General features: G+C 43.7%; 1 protein-coding gene across 8 annotated transcripts in view; it reads left to right on the top strand.

Moving 5' to 3' along the window:
* Positions 1-24472, top strand: part of ltbp1 (latent transforming growth factor beta binding protein 1) — a 75683-nt gene that overhangs the window by 26916 nt on the left and 24295 nt on the right. For 3 of the 8 annotated variants that reach the window (XM_054796662.1, XM_054796661.1, XM_054796656.1), the window contains exons 6-15: positions 985-1185; positions 2967-3268; positions 4160-4262; positions 4686-4748; positions 7021-7143; positions 12196-12363; positions 14544-14717; positions 16114-16200; positions 19206-19334; positions 19410-19535. In XM_054796662.1, coding sequence (XP_054652637.1) covers positions 985-1185; positions 2967-3268; positions 4160-4262; positions 4686-4748; positions 7021-7143; positions 12196-12363; positions 14544-14717; positions 16114-16200; positions 19206-19334; positions 19410-19535 — 1476 coding nt within the window. The remainder of the gene's footprint in view (positions 1-984; positions 1186-2966; positions 3269-4159; positions 4263-4685; positions 4749-7020; positions 7144-12195; positions 12364-14543; positions 14718-16113; positions 16201-19205; positions 19335-19409; positions 19536-24472) is intronic. The other 5 variants (XM_054796658.1, XM_054796659.1, XM_054796657.1 and 2 more) reach the window with 5 other exon arrangements.

Below are 24472 nucleotides of genomic sequence, written 5' to 3'. Positions count from 1 at the left end.
CAAAACAAAAAAAACCTCTGACGCCTAAGGGGTTAAAGGGATGGTTGGGATTTTTTGACATGAAGTTAATGACTTATTTACTCTTTTTGTCTGCTTTTTTGGGTAATAGGGTTGTAAAGATGACTATAGGGGTGTTATGTCATGTCCAGAGGGCTCTAATAGTGTTAAAAAGCGTATTGAGAAGGTGGTAAACAGGTTTTCTATGCTCTTACTACAAAAATATTCCATTTATAAACAAAAAATCCAACTTTGTGACAATGAACCACGATCAACAAAGGATTATTGTATACTTCTTATTTTGTACAAACAGTGTTCATCTGTGAAAAGCATCCAGTGGCACTGCAGTAAAAGAAGTTTAAGGTGTTCGTTAGTTTGAGCACTTCATCAACCGATGAAGTGCTCAAAGTGCTCTGGACGATATCGGCATATCAGATATCGGCAAGAGAGCCAATATTGAGGATCTCTAAGTAGGTGTGAAAGTATGAAGATACTCTCTGATTAGTGTCAGCCCCCCCACCGAAAAAGTGAACCAGAGAGACTGAAAGCACATCTCCAGGCCTGATATGACAGTAAAACAATATCCATGTCTTGATAGACAGAAAGTCATTTTCAGAGACTTTAATTAAGTCTGTGGTATCTGTATCCCATTAGGCCTGGAAATGTGATGAAAGTACTGTTTTTCCAGCTCCTCTGGCATACATTCTCCCAGGTGACTGGAGTGGCTTGCCAAAAATGGAGAACCTTGAGCCCAAAAGCTTTTACTTGGGTTATTAAAGACATTTGTTGCTGCCAGTGGTGTGTTTTCCCTGTGCTTGCTTGGGTTCTCTGGATCCTCCCCACAGTCCAGTATCATATATATAATATTTTTATGCAGCCCAACTCCACATGAAAAAGTCAAAGCTGAGATTCTAATTATTCCAGAAGTGACAAACACGTGCACAGGTGTGCTGCCATATCAAAGCATGTGTTTGCTTCTCTCCTCAGTGGTGTGCCATCTGCCTTGCATCAATGGCGGCAAGTGCAGTGCCAGGGACAAGTGTCAGTGCCCTCCAAACTTCACTGGAAAGTTCTGCCAGATTCCAGTTCCAGGCGGACACCAACAGCACCATCAGACTTCAGGCAGCTACAGTCAAACTCAGGTCCATTCCACGCACACGTTGCCTCTGACCTACAGCAACAGTCCTGGTGAGTGCTGTAGCGGTGCCTCTTGATTGCAAATGCATACAGGAGGTCCTTGTCCACGTACGAGTTCCTAAATACCTCTATGGGCACCTAAGTCCTTCACAATGTACACAGAACTTCTAGGACTTGCCCTTTTAGCAAATTCTTTTGTTCTACCAGCTGTGAAATAATGCTAAGAGTCTCAACTAAGGTTTAGAATTGGAGTAGATACAAACAATTGTAATCCCCGTGCTGGTCAGCCCCCCAACCAAGGTCTAGCGAGGTCCAGACGGTCTCTTCCTCATACGGCTGCTGTGGAGGCAGTCCTAATGATCAGAACTGTTGGCTGGTGTATTGGTCTGATCAGGGTTGGACCAGTCTTGGCTAGGGTGGGCTTCTCAGGCAGCAGACAGAAGGCTGACTCATAATGAAACTATTTGTGTGTGAGATGTTCCATTCCTAAATATTAAATACAGCAAAAAAATAATTAAAAATTAAACTAAACAGTAACGAAGGAAGGGGCGTTGCAAAGGAGGGGGAGACAAGCTTATTGGGAGGAGTAAGTGTCAATAATGAGCGCACTAGTTATCACTGTCCATTTCATAGAAGCAGATCCTTCCACACGTTATCCTTCATGATGGTCACAATGTCTGAGCGGCTTGGACTCGCTATGCAGTTTCTGAGTACAGTGGAACCTCAGTTAGCGCGCCCCCCCAGTTTACGTTGAAAAGTTTCCGGCGAGTGTACAATATAGCGTGCGTCTTGCTGTGAGTCCAACTGTGTTTTTAAGTATTTTTATCACAAAACGTGCTTGCTTGCTACAGTAATTACGTTGAAACGGGAATCGGAAGTCATCTCTGTTGCCCGACTTTGATGTGGTCAGTGGTTAGCACAGCAGTCTCAAAAACTCGTCCATCTTCTACCCGAAGTCGGGTCGCGGGGGTAGCAGCCTAGGCAGGGAAGCCCAGACTTCCCTCTCCCTGGCCACTTTGTCCAGCTCCTCCCGGTGGACCCCGAGGCGTTCCCAGGCCAGTTGAGAGACATAGTCTTTCCAACATGTCTTGGGTCTTCCCCGAGGCCTTCTACCGGTCGGACGTGCCCTGAACACCTCCCCGGGGAGGCTCCATTCTGGGTTATTTTGCAGACGTGACCAAAGACAAGCAAAGACTTGACGCGAGAAACACTATTGAATTCAAGAAATAACTCATGGCAGAAACGCGAAGGTGGTGTCCGTGTTGATCTTGCTGCCACCTCGTGTCTTTGGGAACAATCATGTCTTCAATGAAGGTAAAAGTAACCTTAAATGTTCATTTGTCCCCATGTATACGCACCTATAATTGTTTTATGCATGTAAAACTATAATTGTCAAACGGTAAAAATGTGGCTTGTGGTAACATTTTTGGCTTTGTGGAACAGGTGAATTGTATTTACATGATTTCATAAAGGAAAAATGGATTTGGTTAGAGTACGTTTTGGTTAGGGTCTGACTTTCTGGAACGGATTAATGACGCTAACCAAGGTTCCACTGTATTTTAGCCTTGGAAGAGTTTGGGGGAACAATGAAGACAAAAAAGAACAAAAGTGACGTTGTCCTTGTCATGCACTGTGTATTTGTCACCTTACGTATTCGCTGCACGCATGTAACTAGTTCTCTCTTTTTTTGGTACAATACTCAAAAATGTATGGGAGTACAAACGTAACCATGAAGCGGTGTAACACAAGGACCGCTCGTACTCGGAAATTATAATACACAACAACAGCGTTTACATATCAAATATTTCTTTCCTGTGATTTTCCACTATCAGGATTTAGCCCCAACATCGTAAAAATCCATATCAAGCATCCTCCTGAGGCGTCTGTCGAGGTCCACCAGGTCTCTCGGCTAGACAACTACCAGAGTAATGGACAAAATCCCAAAGGTTCCCAGTCAGGTTCCTCTTCATCCTCCAGCTACAGCTTTCACCACACTGAAAGCCAGCAGAAGATCCAACAGCACGGTTACAACATTGTCTATCCAGGCCAGAACGGTGACCAGGTCCTTCAGTACCAGCCCGCTACCTCTCAGAGCATGTTGGGCCGCTGCTTCCAGGAAACTGTTGGTAATCAGGTGAGTTGTCCAAAAAACAAATATGCTATATATTTATACCAAATGTTTTTTTTCAGTAACATTTCTAGGCCCTATTTTTTGAAGACTGAAAAGATATGCTAACCTTAGAAGTGGTACGCCACCTTAATAGTGTAACATATTCACAATACCCGTGAATTTGCATGATTCTTTATATTTGTTTGATACCATTGTAAAGGTATATGAGCCGCAGCCACCAAATTTAAAGAGAAAGCCCGGTTTGTCCTGTATACAACGCGGGTTATCACAGTATAAGCCGCAGGTGTCCCCGTCATAGCATGGATATTTAGTGCACACAGATGTTACACAGATTTTTAAAAACTTTTGATTAATAAAAAAGCTAGAACACTTTAGATCAAAGGCATTTTGTGTTCCAGAAGAAAAAAATGTGGCAGCATGAATGTCCTGACTTGGATTGGAAATGTGTACTCGTAGCAGGTAATAATAACTAGTTGTCGGGAAAAGGCTGAATTTGGGGAAAATTTTGAATTTTGGATCACCCCCAAAATGTAATCGGTTCTTCCATATTCCATTTCCGACAATTCCTGAAAATTCTTTCATAGCTTTTCAAGTAATTTTGAACACAAACAGACAAACGCCAGCAAACACATACTGTAACCTCCGCACTGCGCCTGCGCTTTGCTCTGTGCCTGGTGGAGGTAATTAATATGCAGCTTTTATTTCATGTTTTTTTTCTGGATTTTTGTTGGTTTGTTGTTGCTTTCTCTGAAAATAATCCTAGCATAAATTCATGTCAAATGCCGCAGCTATGCTGTACAGTATTACCATGTAACTTTTAAAACTGGAGACAGCCATTGAACCGCCTGTGGTTTTAGAAATGCCCCACCAGTGTTGTCCCTGTGTATGTTTCAGTGTGGGAAGGCTCTCCCGGGTCTCACGAAACAGGAGCAGTGCTGTGGGACCATTGGGACGTCATGGGGTTTCCACAAATGCCAGAAATGTGCAAAGAAGCCATGTAAGTGTTGCCGTTGACATCCACCATCCACGATGAGGTGTGAGCAAACATATTACTGACTACACAAAAGTCGGGGTTGGAAACGTAACTGTAATATTTACACCGAGTCAGCTTGAACAACTGGCCGGGTGGTGGGGGCGTCACAAGACGTTCATGCCGTTGTTCTACGGAACAAACGCGACAAGGTGCTGAAACCAATGCACAGAGTGAACCATCTTCCTGCCTGTTTGGAGGCGGGAGACGAGGAAAACAGAGACACATCCATGGGACATTAACTGATAAGCTAAACCCTAGGTAAACAAAGTGGGGTACGTGTGCCCCCGAGGGTATGCAAAAAGTGAAAATTAAAAATTTGGGACATTTTTTTTTTAACGACTGCGACTATAAAGAGTGAACTGAATGAAATTCCTCACGTTCTCTCAGCAGCTATTCCTCTGATTGACTGTCCTCAGGGTTACAAGAGAATCAACAGCTCTCACTGCCAAGGTAACACGCTGTCATAGTGTATCTTAGTTCAGTTCATTCTGTGTACTGTGTTCCTTGTTCTCACTTACTGTAGTTTTCCAATTGCTTGACAAAGACACAGCAAATGTGAGTCTCAACTCTCAACAATGACACCTAGTGGCCAATGTGGAATCCTACATTCACAATTAGAATGCTTCTTCTGCTTTGAATTTGTATTTTAGTTCATGTGGTTAGTTCATTTAGACATTTTATGCTTGAAAATGCTTCATTTGGGCCAAGAATAAGTACAAATTGCTTAACTGTGCGTCTTTTTGACTAATAATATTCAACCACAAAACAGCAAACGTTTATGAATGAATCAATTTTGGGAAAAAATGCAATCGTGTGATGGAGCGATGTTAGAACTGTGATGTAGCGAGGGACGACTGTACAAGGTTTTCGCTCTAGTGAGGTTCTGTTTTTGATGGAGATGTTTAGGCCAGAGGTGTCCAAATTGCAGCATGCGACACATTCATTAAAGGTAAAAATACAGTCCTGCCTCGTTGATTGCGGTTAATTGGTTCCTGACCAGACTGTGATGACTGAATTTCCGCAAATTAGGATTCCTTATTTATAAATACGTCATCTGATGAGAGAAAACCTATTTACCTTCTAAATACGGTTTTTAACATTATTAGAGCCCTCTAGACATGAAATAACACCCCTATAGGAGTTCCTGTATATAAGTTGTTACCATCTACAGTACATGTGTTGTTTTTGGCCTGTTAAAAAAATGTAAATATCAAAATGGACCCTGAATCCTTTGTGTTTTCAGTATGCGTCTCTAAGTTTGGACACCTCTGGGCTAGACTTTGCTAGCTCTATGCTCAGCTACCCCCTAGGAGGGATGCGATACAATACAAGAAAACACACAAGTACCACGAGAGGACAGTTAGTCGGAACACTGCAAATGTTTATGTCAGTTCCTAAAAAAGAAGTGCAGTCACCTCTTTTGTCGGTTCAGTCAGAAGTGCTATTAAGTAGGGGTGCTCCGATCGATCGGCCACCGATCAGTATCCGCTGGTTTGTGTGAAAAAGCAGGGTACGTGCTTTTCCACCCCCGTTGCAGCATCCAGCCTATAGCGACCGTCTCCTGCCCGCTTTACCTTCGCAAAGCATGGCAGCAAACCCTGCACACGGGAGGCGACGAGCAGCTGCCACCAGCCACACTGGTGAGCGACGCATCCCCGCATCCAGAGCGAATTGTACCAGTCTCCCACGGTTCAGACTGGCTGTCAGATGTGGAGGGAATTTGGGGTATCAAAGTAGTTCAGGGGAGGAAAAGGGGCCGGTGTTGATAATTCGCTTTGGATGTGAATGCGTCGCCCAACAGTGCAGCTGGCCCGTCAGGCGCTGGCGACGAGCCTCGCCAACCGCAGCTGCCAGTCGCCTCTCGTGTGTGGCGCCCATAAGGCGCATAGCCCGAAAAGTGGTTGGATTCGTCGGACTGCATGGGGGTCCTGCTGGAGCGCAATCAAGCTGATCTCGCATCCAAATTCTCCTTAAAGAAGGCGCCTCCAAGGTTCACTGTGGAGTTTGAAAAAGTAAGTCAAATATGGCCGCACGGGGGCCAAGTGGTTCACATGTTGGCCACAGTCAGGAGATTGGGAAGACGTGGGTTCGAATCTCCGCTCGGGCATCTCTGTGTGTTCTCCCTGTACGTGCGTGGGTTTTCTCCGGGTACTCCGGTTTCCTCCCACTTCCCACATTCCAAACACATGCGTGTTAGCTTCATTGGAGACTCTAAATTGTCCATAGGTATGAATGTCAGCGTGAACGGTTGTTTGTCTATATGAGCCCTGCCATTGGTTGGTGACCAGTCCAGGGTGTCCCCCACCTCTCAGCAGGGATAGGCTCCAGCTTACCCCCGCGACCCTAATGAGGATAAGCGGCATAGAAAAAGGATGGATGGAAGTCAAATATGTTTTTGTCTAAATTTTATGGGTCCCAGGGCCCCCAATGGGCATTGGTGCCCACGGGCACCAGCCAACCTCCCACGACCACATGAGGCGCCTGTAAGCCTGCTTTTCATCCAGGTTTTCAGTTAATAAAGTGAGAACATTAGAAGCATAAAACTCTGCTGGGAGCATCCCTACTATTAACGTGTGTTCAATATTTCCCCGTGACTCCATGGTAGGGGTTCAGCCAACTGTTGACTTACTTTGGACGTTTTTGTAAATGTTGTTAAGTTTCAGAAGAAATGCACTTCTTCACAAGTCATATAAGTTGTTGTGCTTATGTAACCAATTCACAGACTTTGATGAATGCCAGCTACAGGGTGTATGTCCAAATGGAAACTGTCTCAACACCGTGGGAAGCTATAGATGCGCGTGCAAACCTGGCTACCTACCTGACCCCACGCTCACCACATGCATATGTAAGTCCAACATTGACCCTTCTCAGCAAAAGGAACATGGGAAGTATTTGCATCTTGTGCTGGTGGATTCAAAGCAGATTGCAAAAAAAATACACAGTCTGCAATATACTGAAAAATCTACAAAAGCTGCAGAAGTTTGTGGCAGTATAAAAATGCCAAAATCAACAGACATCATAGTTGCACATTACTTACAGGCACATAGTACAAAAAGCATCCGGTATGCAATGTATCCTTCCATTTTTTGTGCCTAACTGCAACACTTTTTTGCCAGAAAAAGTTAAGGATGTTGGAATTCTCTGGAAATATTTCAGGTTGAACCTAAAATGCACTACTGTAGATCCCTAATTTTCATGGGGGTTACCTTCCCGGACCACCAGCGAATTGCGAAAAAACACTAGTAGTTGACACGCCCATAAAAATGTCTACTTGGGACACACGGCACACTCCGCACCCCCTTCATTACCCTACCACTAGCTTGACGTTCTCCAATTTCGGATCAACATTCGCCTTTTGTAATTATTATTAGATTCAGCTCCAGAACCCTCCCCCCTCTCTTCCATTCCCATTGTCCACTCGCGACGAAGGACGCTAACAAGCTAACGCAAGCAAGGTTTAAGCCCTAAATATGCCTCATGCACTTATGAAACACACTTAAAGCATAAATGGATAGCTACTGACCACTAATGAAAGATAATGTAAGATGACGGATGAACAGATGGAATGGAAGGCACAGTGTAGCCTTTACCCTGGTCGTCAGGCTGGCGCTGGAGGCTAGCAGGCGAGAGAATGCGTTTCTCCGAGCCTCGTCTACATCTTCCACACTGCTTGCCTGTTGGAATTCCAGTAAGGACTTATCATTTATTAACTTGTGCTCAAATTGCTGCAAGTTTTGAGGCCAGATTGGTTGTCGAAGCTCGTGCTAACGAAGTCCAACAAACCTTTGCATTCCTAGGACTGCCGAAAAAAGTGCAAAATCTCAATACTCAAGGAAAAAATGTTGTCAGTGTAGCATAAAGACAAATTAAACATTTAAATATTGTGGGATTTCTAACAGCGGTACATGTATGCTATACATTATACCTGTATTAGCACCAATTTTTAAATTATTATCCACTTACCGTGAGTGAGATGTGTTTTCTGCGAGAAAAGCGGCTAATTTTCGGCGGATATTTAGGGGTCCATTGTATCACTAACTTGTTGTGAGTAGTGAATATGACCAAATAGTGTTTTTTTTTATTTCTAGACAAAACAACAAAAACAACTCTGCTGTGTGTTCATGATAAAACTTGTTAAAAAATCACTACATTTGGAGATAAATGTTTTTCATTGGACAGCAACAACGTGCAAAATGCCAAATGTTTGCCTGGTGAATGATCTTTGACTGATGTTGTATCGATACTGTAGCGGTTGCTACGGATTCTGTAACTCAGATGGTATATTTCTCACCAGCACTATTTCACGGGCACTTTGAGATGCTTTTTTTATCTGAACCTGGTAGAGCCAGAGGTATTTTCAAGGCTTGTTCGTTGTGGGCAGATGAAGAAGCGCTACAAAGAGTGACAGTGATTGGTCAAATTGATCAAGTTGGTCTCTAAGGATGGACAAGACCTCGTAGAATATCATTCCTTAAGCAGAAAGGCAAAGCTCTTAATTTACCCGTCGAGCTACGTTCCTACCCTCACATTTGGTCATCAGCTTTCGGTAGTGACCAAAAAGACAAGACTGTGGGTAAAAGCAGACGAAATTAGTTTCCTCTGTAGGGTGGCTGGTCTGTCTCTTAGAGATAAGGTGAGAAGCACCGTCATCCGGGAGAAACTCTGCTCCTTCGCATCCTCGGGGGAGACCCAGGACACGTTGGAGAAACTATGTCTCTCAACTAGCCTTGGAGAAGGGAAGTCTGGACTTCCCAGCCCCCGCGACCTGACCTCGGATAAGTGGAAGAAAATGGATGGATGGATGGAAGGATGGAAGGATGCTGGTACACTCACCCTCATAAATAGTTGTTAGAGGAAGGAGGCAGAAGGAGGAAGTTTGGTGCCTTGCTCAAGGGAACTGTTTCTCTAGCAAACAGTCCCATATTTTTCTCTTGACCAGGAACTTCTTCCATCCATCCATCCATCCATCTTCTACCGCTTATCCGAGGTGGGTCGCGGGGGCAGCAGCCCAAGCAGGGAAGCCCAGACTTCCCTCTACCCGGCCACTTCTTCCAGCTCCTCCTGGCGGATCCAGAGGTGTTTCCAGGCCATTTGAGAGACATAGTCTCTCCAACGTGTCCTGGGTCTTCCCCAAGGCCTCCTACCGTCCAGGGGGTATTCCGACCAGGTGCCCGAGCCACCTCATCTGGCCCCTAACAATGCGGAGGAGCAGCGGTTCTACTTCGACTTTCTCCCGAATGACAGTGCTTCTCATCTTATCTCTAAGGGAGAGCCCAGCCACCCTACAGAGAAAACTCATTTCGACCGCTTGTACCCGCCATCTTGTCATCACTACCCAAAGCTCACGGCCATAGGTGAGGGTAGGAACGTAAAATTGAGAGCTTTGCCTTTGGGCTCAGCTCCCTCTTTACCACAACAGACCTATGCAGAATCCGCATCACTGCAGTCGCTGCACCAATCCACCTGTCCATCTCACGCTCCATCCTCCCCTCACTCGTGAACAAGACCCCTCGGTACCTAAACTAAACTAAACTCCTCCACTTGGGGCAGGATCTCATCCACGACCCGGAGACGGAAGTCCACCCTTTTCCGGGCGAGAACCATGGACTGATTCTCAGCACTCAGACCAGCAACTTCTCAGTGACCTTGCATGCTAGCATGTGTGCAGGCTGCTAGTGTGTGGTGTGCAACACAACTCATACAGCAGCGTGTACGTTGATTACAATCAGTGTCACAAACACATACAAAATGAACACACTCCACAAATTGTTGTGCGCTTTTGGTAACAGTTGGACCTTGGTCTTTTATTTAATTTCCCCCCCAATGACCTTAAAAGCTGTTCTTTGTTCGCCTTTGAAACACATTTGTCTGTTCCAGTGAAAACAATTCCAGCTGTTATTGGTATGCGGAGATGTTTAATTGCAGCGTTTGACTTGGAAGTCACCGACGAAACTCCTCTGCATGCCTTCAGTGGACAAGCGCTTGGCTGCTTATTCATGTCTTTCTTACAGTGTTGGTGTTTCAGTGTGTTTCCCTGTTTTAATGCCGTTGCCAATGTCACCACATGTGGTGGAGGGAGGCAGTAAAGTACTTCTTTTTCTTATTCCGGTCGGGTGTTTCAGGAACATGTTGATACCATGGCTGTCTTAGCAATAACCGATGGGGCCGTCCCTTGCCAAATCACGGTTGGAATTTCGCGGCTTCACTCTACCACGGTTTTTCAATCCCAGCCATTTTTCAAAACAACCCCTTCAGTAGCGTAACCTTCTGCACGCTCCACTCCTCCAGGCCCTCCCACTTCCTCCCCCTGCCGAGCTCTGATCAAATACACTTCTGCCACCTGGGGCCGTTTTTAAGTCAAAGTTTGTTGCCATGCCCCGCCCACGTCTTATGAAACAGCCTAAAATCCTTTGCAATATAACACCGCCCATCTACTATCCATGGTTTTCATTTGGGCTCATTTGGTCAAAGTGCCTAGGACGAGTTCATTGAAATACAAGCCCTGGTGTTCGTCCGAAATTGTTGGTTTCAATGATCTCACAAGAGGCACAGTAATAAAAACACGGGCTACTGTTGTGGCCGTTAGCCACCCATGCAAATCTGAAATTCTACTCTGAACCCCTCGACATCACTTCCTGTTTCCCGCTCACCCGGTTCAACACATTTCCAGCAACACACACGAGCTTGAGTCGTATTTATGTCTTATTTTTTCTTATTATATCGACTATATTGGGTAATAGGAGTGTAAAGGAGACTATATGGCTGCTATTTCATGTCTAGAGGTCTCTAATCATGTTAAAAATTGTACTCAGAAGGTCTAGCTATGCAAATATTCCATTTCTAAATAAGGAATCCTACTTCGTAGAAAATGACTTGACCACTTAACCATGATAAACGAGGGATTACTGTATAGCGATATTGTCGAGCACTTCAAACGATACCATTATGTGCAGCAGCTCTACATCCAAATACACAGGCAAATACTGCGGAATTACGTAAGTACTGTAATAGAGAAAGTGTCATGTTTATTTTAATATGTAATTTATTCCAGACCGCGGACATACTGAGCTAGCAAGGGAGCGCCTTGTCGCCGATTGTCATTACAGACAGAAAAAACGATACGGATATGAAACAACAATGAAACTCCTTTTTATGGCGATATCAGTGGGCCGACATTATTGGATATGTCTGCTTTTTACATACTGTATATAGCTGAACCTGTTTTAAGTCAGTCTGCTTATGCCGACAACTTGTTTGCGTCGACAAACTCATCAAGCCTTGGTCCTGCGTGCCCTCTTAAGTCAACGTTGACAAACACAGCATGAAAACCTGCACACTTCCTTTTCAATGCAAAGTAAGCTTCAAAGTAAAAGCATGGCAGTATTGACATGGCTTCGAACACAGAATGGATCCTTTTCGTTTTTTTAGACTGTTAGCCACCAGAAGAGAGATTTGCCAATGTGTGAAAACTTTATTGTCATTGTAGTCAATCACTAAATGAGCACAGCAGCTCTGTGAGGTAAGAGTATAAAATGTCATATGAAAACACGGATCTAAATAAAAATATGCAGAAAATGGAGGAAAATCATGTCAACAAACAAGCATCCTTTGTTCTCAGCCATTCTCCTTATGTCTCGGGACAAAGTCACGAAAATGTGAATGTGCAAGCGACGGCTAGTTTCTCTATGGCTTATGTCGACAACCTCTTATGTTGACGTGAGTCAGGCAACCGGAGGGGCGTCGACACTCCACTGTGCTGTGTTTGCTTTGGTGAAAGGGTCCTTCTTTATTTCTTCACTTTGTCACGTGTTCCCCCTTATGTGTCTCCTACAACCCTGGCGCACCACTTCCATCGCATCCAATCTGGTCTTTGCCCTCCACCCACCCTCCTCTTCAGCCAACATATCTGCCGTTCAAGAGGACAAGGGAGCTTGCTTCCGTTTGGTGAGCTCAGGGAGGCAATGTTTGCACCCAGTGTCTGCCCAGTTGAGCAAACAGCTCTGCTGCTGCAGCGTGGGCAAAGCCTGGGGACCGCATTGTGCCAAATGTCCCCCTCCAGGAACAGGTAAGCCCCCCGGCTGGGTTAGACCTTCGCCATGTCTCTGTCTCTCACCTGTCCCTTATCCCACTTCAACAGTTTTGCCCTTGAATTTGGACATAGTGAAGTGGTGCATGCTATTGATTTGCGTGCATGCCGCAAGTACTAACAAAGTCCTGTTCTTCAGCTTTCGTTTGACTGTTTTACCAATCAATCATATAAATAAATGCGGGTGTATTCTCAGGGCATTGAATCTTGTTATAGAAGACATTTAGCCTCTCATCAGTTCATGCTCAAAGACTAGATAGGACAGCTGTAGTCTAAGGGGATGGTGCGGTCATATGCGCACCGGAAACCACAGGTGGCTGTGTCGCATTTGTCCATCCTGGGCATGCTAGCCATGACGCCTGATCGCCAAACGTTGGACTGCACTGTGTTTGGTTACTGAATATATGCATGATGCAGTAAACACTTCCTGTCCCCCAATGTGTACCATGGGGGAAATCGCTAAGCATCTGTACTAAACTGTTAGGAATGGAATATTTTCCACTCTGTTTTCGACAAAGTACTGCAACGTGCTCATCATCAGAGCAATAACACAATCAGAAGACCATTCACTTGGAAGAGTTATTTTTATCTGCACACACACACACACACACACACACACAAGCAGTGGTGTGAAAACGTGTTTTCTTATTTTTTTTGCATGTTTGTCACACTTCAATGTTTCAGATCGTCAATCAAATGTAAATATTAGTCAACGACAACACAACTGAACACTTGATGCACTTTTTACATGAAACTTTTTCTTCTGAAGGGATAAAAACATCCAAAGCTACATGTCCCTGTGTGAAAAAGTGATGGCCCCCTAAAGCTAATAAGTGGTTGGCCCCCCTTAGCAGCAACAACTGCAATCAAGCGTTTGTGATAACTTGCAATGAGTCTCTTCCAGCGCTGGGGAGGAATTTTGCACAATTGTTGTCATTCAGCCACATTGGAAGTCTTCCACAGCAAGTCCTCCAGGTCCTGAAGACCATCACACTACCACCACTGTATTTTACTGTTCTTTTTCTGAAATGTTACTTTTACACCAGATGTAATGGGACACACACCTTCCAAAAACTTTTGAGTATTTTCCCAAAGGTGTTGGGGATCATCAAGATGTTTTCTGGCAAAAGTGAGACGAGCCCTAATGTTCTTTTTGTTCAGCAGTGGTTTTGGTCTTGGAACTCTGCCATTCAGGCCGTTTTTGCCCAGCGTCCTTCTTATGGTGGAGTCATGAACTCTGACCTTAACTGAGGCAAGTGAGGCCTGCACTTCTTTGGATGTTGTTGTGGGGTCTTTTGTGACCTCTCAGATGAGTCGTCACTGCGCTCTTGGGGTCATTTTGGTCGGCTGGCCACTGCTGGGAAGGTTCACCACTGTTCCATGTTTTGGCCATTTGTGGACAATGTCTCTCACTGTGGTTGGCTGGAGTCCCAAAGCTTTAGAAATGGCTTTAAAATCTTTTCCCCACTGATAGATCTCAATTCATTTGAGCTAAGTTACGTTTTCACAGGGGGGTGCAATCACTTTTTCACACAGGCACATGTAGATTTGGATTTTTTTCTCCCTTAATATTAAAAAGTTGTATTTAAAAACTGCATTTTGTGTTGTCATTGACTAATATTTACATTTGTTTTATGATCTGAAACATTTAAGTGACAAACATGCAAAAAATAAGAAATCAAGAAGGGGGCAAACACTTTTTCACACCACTGTGTAGGAGTATAGTAATTTTGACCCAAATTCAACTCGCACATTGAATTCTTGTCTTTAAAAAACATGGAAGATGTACCTGGGACAAATAATGACTCTAACAAGTGTCCAAGATGAACATGACTAATAATAAGTGTGCATGCAGTCTTTTGTTGATTTAGAAGCAACCGTGTTCCAGTGTAAACATGTCTTTTCATAGGCTGCTTTCTCTTCATCTCAACAATACTCCCAAAACTCCAAGCTGTATCATCCATGTAGCTGTAAGTGTTGCTGTGGTATTTTAGTATAAAAAGAACACGGGACATCGGTTACAAATTGTCTAGTGGACACACATTGGGTTGAAGGGTACGACCCTGCAAGATGTTCAGTTCGAGTCACTGTGCAGGTGTACATACACAGGAAGTCCAGTATATACAGTTAGCTTGTTTCTTGTTTTTTTTCTATTATAGCCATGTTCAAAGAGACCTGTCCTGGTGGAATGGGCTACACAGTTCTTCCAAATCCACCTGCCAATAAGCCAGTGACCGTGAACCAGAAGCCCATCGATACACTCACCCCACACCCCTCACCAACACTCGAAAAACCAGTGGTGGTTTTGGGGAAGCTGGAAGAGATGATACCAGGTGAGTCTGTTATTTGGTTATTGGCTTGATTCCCAACCAGTGTTTAAAAGCAGTATTTCATTTTCATAATACATTCAAAGAAATGTCCGAGACAAGAATATGATGACTTGGTTCTTGCGGCAGTAGCAATGTCTGCTTTGGTTGTCAACATCTGGTGAGCTAACGTCAGCTGTGCATGAGGTAAAAGGCATTCATATTATGTGCAGCTGTTTTTTTTTCTGCGGTAGACTCTTTCTCCCACACTTAAGCCACATTTCCACCGAGTGACACGGTTGACTTCAGCCCACCACAGTACAGTTTGGAACTGTACATTTGGATGTGCTTGCATTTCCTCTGCAGACAGTGCTGACTGATGGGGGTAGCTGCATTATTTACAGTCGAGTGTGTGGGATTGCTTGTTGATGAATCACGTCTTGAAGCGACGTAGGAAAAATTGAGTGACTCAACTCCAGAACGTGAGAGCTACTGAGAGAAGTGTAGCTATGTCCGTGCAGACCTACTTTACGCAAACTCCAGCCATCACAGGATGGATCACGTTTAGTCAGGTGGTCGAGTTTTGGTTGAAAAACTTTGCTGCATTGTAATCCCTCAACACCTTGAATAATGTGGCTGGTAAAAAGGTAAGAGGCCAAAAATAGTATGGTACTAATCAGTTATATTGGTACCATTCCAAAAGAATGCAACCACAACCATAATACTAAAAACACTGTTAAACCTCACTGACAGTGTTGATCACAACTGAAGTTTATTATCTTTGGAAAGGCGTCCTGATCAAAATGTTAAGACCAGTTGAAAAATGAGAAGAATGTACATTTTGCACTGTTGGATCTTAAAGGGATAGTTGGGATTTTTTGACATGAAGTACATGAATAAGATCCCCATCAACAGTGACTTACCCACCTTTGAGCCCAGTTCTGCTTGGATTTCGGTGATGACAAACGTAGTTCCAGTTAGTTGCTGGGGTTGCTTGCTTGTCGAAACAATACGCGTTGGAAAGAGTAATAATACATTTGCATGACAAAAATGCCTCCTTGACAAAAATCTGACCTTGCAAATCGCTTGGCTTGGTGCGTAACAAAAAACATTCTGGGTAAAGCATAGACATCAACACGTGTGTTACACGGTGCACGTGTGCTGTACAGTTCACCTGCGTCGGCACATATTTATAGATGATTTCCAACAATGAGATGTATTTTATGCAGAAAAAACGGCCTTATTTCTACAAAAAAATCTAATAAAATCTGCAAATTTGCGGGGCCATGAATGCTGAATCGCAAATGTGCAGGGATCCACGGTACTTAGTTTTTTACACAGTATCACTTGTATCGCACCAACCGGCGTATGTCCAGCGGGATACAACGTGCTTATCTGTTTTTGTGTCTCCTCAATTGGACAGAGGTTGTTGAGCGGAGTTCCCCACCTGTTCCAGTGGAGATCTTCCCTTCGAATGCAGGCCAGGACATCTCTCCAACCCAGTCTGCCGGTACGACCAACGCTTTTTTTATGTGCTAATTGTGTTTCTTGTCTGTTTTGCTCTTGTAGTTGTAATGGGTATTGGACTGCCTTTACCTGGTCTTGATCTTCTAGAAATGTTTCTTTCCAACACTCGACTACGGCTGAATTAATATTTTCTGAGTCAGTTAGTCTGAAGCTTGTTGTTTGGACTAATCGAGTAATCGGTTAGGCCCTAGACCGAGGCCCGCCAAGCGTCTTAATCCAGCCCACCGGTCATTTTTCAACCCTTTAACATGGAAGCTGTAGCCGGCAACATGATTTGCGGCGCTACTGTGGCACGCTTGAATCACCAAAATAGTCAGATCCAATCTGTAGCTTGGACAAAAAAGCGATCCAAACAACACAACACATCAACACACACGACCCACAATGTAACCCACCTACTGCACCAGGCGGGCATACAAGTAAATATCTACGCACAATACCCGTGCCAAAAAGTATGTCGCAAAGTATGCTGGGTAGCTTGCGGTACTCCTTCTCCCATATGGTAATGGTAATGGTGTCGCCTGAATTGATTTGAACATGCATACAAGTTACATTGGAATACGTCACATTTTACCGTTCACAGTTGCACATGTCCAAAAGGAGCAGGCACAAGCAAAGCCCCCCCGTATTCCTGTATTCAAAATAGTCAAACCTGTCTATAGCGGCCACTAAAGGGAAACAGCAAAAGTGGCCGCTATAGACAGGTGGTGGTTATAGACAGGTTGGCGGCCATTTTGAATTTGTGCGCGCACATATTAACATGTCTGTGATTAGAAGCTTGTTGTGTTTGCAGATACATATAATTATACTGTTACATGTTGACCAGTAGAGGGCACTGTGGGACAGCGGATAAAAGTTGTAAAGAACAACTAGGCTTGTTATTCTACACCACCCACAGAACAAAGCTGTGCTACTATATATACGGCAGAGTGTCATTACAGCTTTAGTTCATCAGGAAGTGACGGGAAGTGACGGTGGGCGTCCCGAGCAGGAGAGCTAGGCTCAGTGCTAGCTGTGAGTTTGGAGAGAGTTGGGAAGTGTGTTTATGTTGGCGTGGATGTAAAGTCCTGCAGTGTTCTCCGCTGTTAATAAAGCCATTAAAGTGCATCGGCGACGTGAGTCTCTCCTTCCCCACAACAAGCGGCATTACAGTATTGACCAGTGCACACCAGGAAATAAACGGTGTCACTGTCTGCAACAAGCTCCAAAGAAGACAGCTTTTTTATGTGGAACAACTGACAGTTTGTGTGGATCTTGTGAATGATTGTGACTGAGCTAGGACTCAGTAATTAAAGTCTACCCAAGACAGCTTAATTGATTAAAAAACAAAACTTTTTCACAAGATCCACACAAACTGTCAGTTGTTCCACATAAAAAAGCCGTCTTCTTTTGAGCTTGCTATTTCCTGGTCAAACATGTAACTTTAAGAGCATTTGCACCAAAACATTACCGCAAAGTATGCTGGGAACAGGACGTGCTCCCAGCGACGCTACAATAAAAAAAAAAACATACGCTAGCATGCATGCGGCAGCGGGAGCAAAACTGAGTTCGGTTGTACTTAACTGAAGTATTTTATCAGTTATCAGTTATTATTAAGCCTCTAGCTTCCTTTTAGTAAGTAAAAACCTTGGTTATGATTGCACTACATTGTCATGTAGACCTACAAAGTACACTTGGAAGAACAAGAGGTGAATAAATGTATTGCAACTGATGTGAAACTGATGAGGGGTAGGATTAAATAAGCTTTGCTTCTTCCTACTCCTTTTTGGACATGCAAAATTGTGAAGTGTACTATGTGATGTGCTACTGTTTGACTCATGCATGTTCAGGATTAAAACCATGAACCATGATAATAACAAGCCTAGTAGTGCCGTACAACTTTTATCCGCAGTCCGCAGTGCCCTCTACTGGTCAACATTATTATTATTATTATTATTTTCCCTTTTTTTTCTTTTTTTTCCTCTACTGGTCAACATTCAAACTGGACGCCAACCTGTCTATAGAGGCCACCTGTCTATTTGCAGACTCCCTCTAGTGGCCACTATAGACAAGTTTGACTGTATTTGGAAAATTATACAAAAAAAAAAACATCAGCAGCATATGAAGAGAAAACAACAGAGAGAACAGTTGCAATTTTATGAGACTAAACGTGTAAAATGAGGAAAAACATCATTTCAGTACCAATTTTGAAATAAAGAAAAAATACATTCTTGTTTTAAAAGATATAAACTTATAATTACCAGAAGAAAACTTACAAAATGAAAACTGAAATGAAATGGTTGGGGGGGAAAAAACAAAAAAACAGCAGAAATGGAAAAAAACAGCTGTAATTTTATGGAAATGAAGTCAAAATATTAAGAAAAAAAGTCATAATCGAATGAAGAACAAAAGTTGCAATTTTACAAGAATGAACTGGTATTAGTGTGGAAAAAACGTCGTCCTTAGCAGCATTTCACCTCTGTTACGAAGGTGAAATGTGTTTTTTCTTGAGCTACATGTTAGCACATCTTAGCATATCTCTATGTGTTGCTTTACAAAGTATCCAAGTGGCCCTTGTGGCCAAAAGGATTGGACACCCCTGCCCTAGACGAAGCAAATGGAAATAGTTCATGGTGCGGTCCCAACATATCAGGAAAGAGGCAAAAATGTTCATCACTGTTTTCTGAAGTCAAAGCTAATGGGTGTGAATGTTTTGTTTTGCCTAAAACACAAAGATAACAGGCCTGCTTTCATTGCTTTCATTCAAGGAAATGAAAAAGTGTTCACGTGAAATCAGAGGACGTTTTACATTTTGAAATCATTTATATGATAACAATTCTAATTAAGATTCAAGATTCAAGAGTTTTATTGTCATGCATAGTAAAACAGGCAGTTATACTATGCAATGATCTATAATGAACTATAATGATCTATAAACTATAATGATCATTATAAGAGTTCTGGTGTATTGTTTGTGGGATTTTAACTGCATTCACTGTCCTCCTGAAGCAGAGGTGGATGAATGCCAGGTCAACCCGTATATTTGTGGCCAGGGGGTTTGTTACGACGAAGCTGAAGGCTACACCTGCCACTGCGATGAGGGGTACCGCCTGAATGATGCACTTACTTCCTGTGTCGGTCAGTGGAACACGCCATGAAGTGTAGGAACATCATTTATTTCTGTGGACCACTAAACAGGTGTTTGTTGTTCAGATGTAGACGACTGTTTGGAGAGTCCATGGTTGTGCTCTGGTGGTCTGTGCCAAAACACGGAGGGTAGTTTCCTCTGTGTGTGTCCTCAAGGATTCCTGGCTGATGAAGAGGGAACCAGCTGTGTGGGTCTGTATGAGCAATTACATCCATTTGTGTTTGATGTACAGTCACTTGTTGTTAACTGCGCTTCGTAGGTTCCACACATGCCTGTGATAAGTGAAGTATGAGCTATTCTTTATAAATGTAATATTTGGGGTCTTGTTCACGAGTGAGGGAAGGATGGAACGTGAGATGGACAGGCGGATTGGTGCGGAGTCCGCACTGATGCGGACTCTGCATCGGCCCGTTGTGGTGAAGAGGAAGCTGAGTCGACAGGTAAAGCTCTCGATTTACCGGTCAACCTACGTTCCTACCCTCACCTGTGGTCATGAGCTTTGGTAGTGACCCAAAGGACAAGATACAAGCGGCCGAAATGAGTTTTCTCCTGGGCTGGGCTCTCCCTCAGAGATAAGGTGAGAAGCACTGTCATCCGGGAGAAACTCGGAGTAGAACCGCTGCTCCTCCACATTCAGAGGAGCCAGGTGAGGTGGCTCGTGCATCTGGTCAGGACGCCTCCCTGGGGAAGTGTTCAGGGCACGTCCGACCTGTAGGAGGCCTCGCGGAAGACCCAGGACACGTTGATGAGACGTCTGGGAACGCCTCGGGATCCGCCGGGAGGAGCTGGACGAAGTAGCCGGGGAGAGAGAGGGAAGTCTGGGCTTCCCTGCTTAAGCTGCTGCCACCGTGCCCCCACCTCGGATAAGCGGTAGAAGATGGATGGATGGATGGATGGATGGTCACCAGTACACTCGTATCACCCAATATAGTAGATTGAAGACATAAATAAAACTTGTGCACGTGTGTGTTGCAAGACGTGTTCCGGATGTGTGGAGGACAGGAAGTGACGTCAGGGCTTCCGAATTGAGTCGTATCTTGGCATGATATTTTTATTATATATATTCCACCACTTTTCAGTGCCTGAACATGCACGAAAACTCACCAAGTTTTGCAGGTTTGCCGAAAAGTTTGATATTTCAGGGTTCCTGAACACGAACCGCCAAAACTCACACAGTAGCGCCCTTTTTAAACTTTGAAAAATTAGCCCCTGCCACCAGTGTGAACGCCATGAAGTTGGTTCCAAAACAAGCCGGAAGTCGGCCATTTTGTGTCCGGTGGAAATTTTGGGCGAAAAGCAGGATTTGTGTTTCAACGAACCCATCCCGGGCACTGTGAACAAATAAGTCCAAATGAAAATCACAGATGCGAAACACACTGGCGGCGTTGTGTTGCGAAGGGTTCTTCAAAAGAGGTGGGCGGGGCATGGCAACAAACATGGATGATCAATTAATCACTTAACTCTTAGATCTTCATCGTAATGGGACACATCATGAAAACGACACCTCGAAGCCACACATAGGTCACTTCCTGAATTCGTTTCAGCGTCGACTCATGTGAACCCCGGGTTTGGTGGGGGTGCGAGGGCCCGTTCAACACCACTCACAGCTTTAATTATGATTGTGATGATCACGCTGTTTTTACTGTGCCTGTCGTGAGATCATGATGGTCAAGTCTGGCGCTTGGAAGTTTCCCCGAACATTTAACATTTACAAGACCAAGGTAGAATACTACTTGTACATATCACAGTGTGCATGTGACTTCTCAATGCCTTATGTTTGGATTTTACTTTATTTACACATTTTTCTTGCTTGAAGATGCTGAATTTAGGCAAAAAAAGGTCCAATTTGCGTAAATATGCATATTTTTGAGTAATCATAGGCCGTACAGCATCATTTATTGATGAATATATGATTGAAAAATTGATAGAGTGAAGATGCGAAATTGGAACTGCGATGCAGCAACCAGCGACGACTGCATTTTAATGACGTGGAAACCAGTGCACGAATCCTTTTGCGCAGCACACACAACGTGGAATGCAGGGGTGTGCAAACTTTTTCCACCGAAGGCCACATGCTGAAAAATGAAAGGATTTGATACATTTCTTTTTAAAAAAAAAAAAAAAAAGAAAAAAAAAGTGCTTATGTCGATGCTGTTTGGACTGGAAAGTGAAAGTGAAACAAACCATTGCTTGCACACTTCTTTGTGATTTTGGACTCTGGACATAAGGAGAATGAGTGATAATGAAGGATTACCGAAAATTCCACACTATTAAGTGCACCCACCAAACCTAAAAAGAAAAACATGTGCACATTATCAGCCGCACTTGTCTATAAGCTGCAGGTGTCCAACATGGGACGTTTCCACTGGAAGTCACACTATAAACCTTGCAATCCTACCCACACTCAGTGTTCCCAGTGTCACTGATGAGACGTCTTTTTACATCAGCTGCTCCGGTCCAAGCGGTCCTAGCAGAAGCTGTAGTAATTCTACACCTGCTCAAACGTACTTAGGATTTGTCAGATCAAAACACCATCGCTGCATAAGACTTCAAAACGTGATATGAGCGTCCTCTGCTCTACTTCCTGGATCTAAACAACGCAAGCCGATATTAACGGGTCGTCCACATAAGCAGGACTGACTTAAACGGGTTCCACTCTGTATTTAACGTAACATTTCTTCATATGTTGGTCCTTGGGCCACACTGAAGACAGCACTGCTGTGGTGTCACACAAACAGCAACAGTTACTGGGCATCAACTGTGCATGTCAGTCATTTTTTTATCTCTCCCAAGGGAAAGGTTGTGTGCTGCACAGCTTGGAACAGGAGTCCATTGATGGTTATTAAGGGACAAACTCTTTAAAATAGTGAAAGTCAGGATTTTTTGACGTTGACCTTATAAGTGCTCCTCAGGAGGCTTGGCGTTGGGTTCATGTTAAATGTGCTGCGCCTCTTTTCATCAATTAATATGAAGCGTTTAAGTCGACCACGTTTATCACCCAGTTAAGTCGACTTCAACATTCATGGTCAACCCCTGTTGTTGACATGAACTGTAAGAGCCAAAGTGGTCATTTCTATGACAAATGGGTCCGTTTATGTTGACGTGTGTTATAGTGTTGTTAATGAACTTCACCATTATCATGCGTGTGTTTTTGCAAGGGGGCAACGGAAATATGCAGCCAGCTGGCTTTTTTTTTTAGTGGCCCACGGCACATTATAAAAATGTCAGTTAACAACAAAAGTGAAAAATAAAACAAAAACAGCAAAAATGGGAAAATTGGCAGTAATTTTACAAGAATAAAGTGAAACTGTTGAGAGAAAAAAAAGTTGTAATCTCACAAGACAATTGTAATTTTAACGTTGTAATATTCCGAGGACAAGTGATCATCATTTTAGTTGAAGTGTTAAAGAAAGAATATGTTATTTTTTATAAGTCATTCTCAAATGATGACATTTTCATCAGATTCATCACAGTTTTTAACTTAGTTAAATGGATAGTTGGGATTTTTTTGCCATGAAGTTGCATGACACCCCCATCAGCAGTGCAGCACATCATCGCTGACTTACCCCCCAATTGGTCTCGCAATCCCGTTCTGGTCGGATTTCTGTGACAACAAACGTAGTTGTGCTTAGTTGCTGGGACATTTAAGTAAAGGGCTTGGCTTCTCTAAAAGAGTGCAGGTATGTATGTGTTATTTAGAATATAATACTGTATAACAGGAGGCATTTTTATGATGCAAATGTATTACTGAGAAGCCAAATTCTTGAAGTGGCCCCAGCAAGTAAGCGCAACTACGTTCCTCATCACGGAAATCCGACCAGAACTGGACTCACGGGACCAAATGGGGGCGTAAGTCACCCTTGATGTACTGCACTGCTGATGGGGATGTCATACAACTTCAACCTCACACGTTTTGATCATAACTGGCATATGTCGATTGCATGGATTACGTGTTTGACTCGTGGAAGAAAGACCAATCAGGCTACGTACACAAAGCTACGGAAAGCAGTTTAAAAAGTGACGATGTTGTGAGGCTCAGGACAGCCAGCGATCTAACAGGTCAAACAGAAGTTCCACAGAAAAGTGAGAATCAAGCGAATTAAAAGTTGGCGGAAACTTGGATGGGACCGGAGACCACATTGTTACTAAAATCTGCATGCCCTCGTTGCTCCGTGCCACGATATAAACATGAGGTAGTTGTTATGTTTCATTATGCTAGCATTATGTGGTTTCTTGCCAGTTCATCACAAAACTCCCCAACCACAGAGCCTAAACAGATTTATGTCTGCAAGCGCAAACTCAGCCAATCTCTCCAAAACTCAAAAACACCTTCCCGCTTCCGTGGCAGTTTATGAGGGAGAGTTGGGACTTTTTCAGGGTTCGTGGTGGTCTTCCGAACCGATTCAACTCATTGATTCATAAACCTGACAGTATAAATGTAACACATACATTTGGGTAGGGGGACAAAACCTATGACTTACAGCGGGTGGGGGGTCCAAATTTGCCAGTTTCAGCCTGCAGCTCTAAATTATACTAATGAATAAATCATGTTTCATGGTTGAATACAGCCTACTATTAGTCAAAAAGGCATATTTAAACACATTTGACATATTTTTAAGCATAAAAAGCCACGCTACGGGAAAAAGTCATTTCAGCCGCTTGCACCTGCGATTTTGGCCTTTTGCTCACTCCCCAACGGACCCAATGTATTCTGCAACGGACCGATGCAGAGTCCGCATCGCTGCAGACTCGCGTTCCATCCTTCCGTCACTCGTGAACAAGAACCCGAGGTACTGAAACCCCTCCACTTGGGGCTGATCTCATCCCTGAATCGGAGATTATTCATTGATTATTTTTTTTAAACCGTGAGGGAGCGATGTTGGAACAGCGATGCAGCAAGGGACAACCGTATTGACCTTTTAGCATCGCTGGAAATGAGATGGATGCAGAGATAGGTAGTTATTTTCCAGAAGATGTCCCCTATTTTCAAATGCAAATGTGTGTGTCCAACGTATGCTACCGGGTGTCCCTAAAGTGTGGACGCAGAGGAAAGTTGGGATTATTGCACGTGAATCCTGCAACGTGCACAACAAACATTGGAATTGAAACTGAAGGTGTTATTTGTTAA

This window comes from Dunckerocampus dactyliophorus, chromosome 13, assembly GCF_027744805.1.
Source record: "Dunckerocampus dactyliophorus isolate RoL2022-P2 chromosome 13, RoL_Ddac_1.1, whole genome shotgun sequence".
NCBI classification, from domain to species: Eukaryota; Metazoa; Chordata; class Actinopteri; order Syngnathiformes; family Syngnathidae; genus Dunckerocampus; species Dunckerocampus dactyliophorus.
This window is presented reverse-complemented; position numbering and strand designations above follow the sequence as displayed.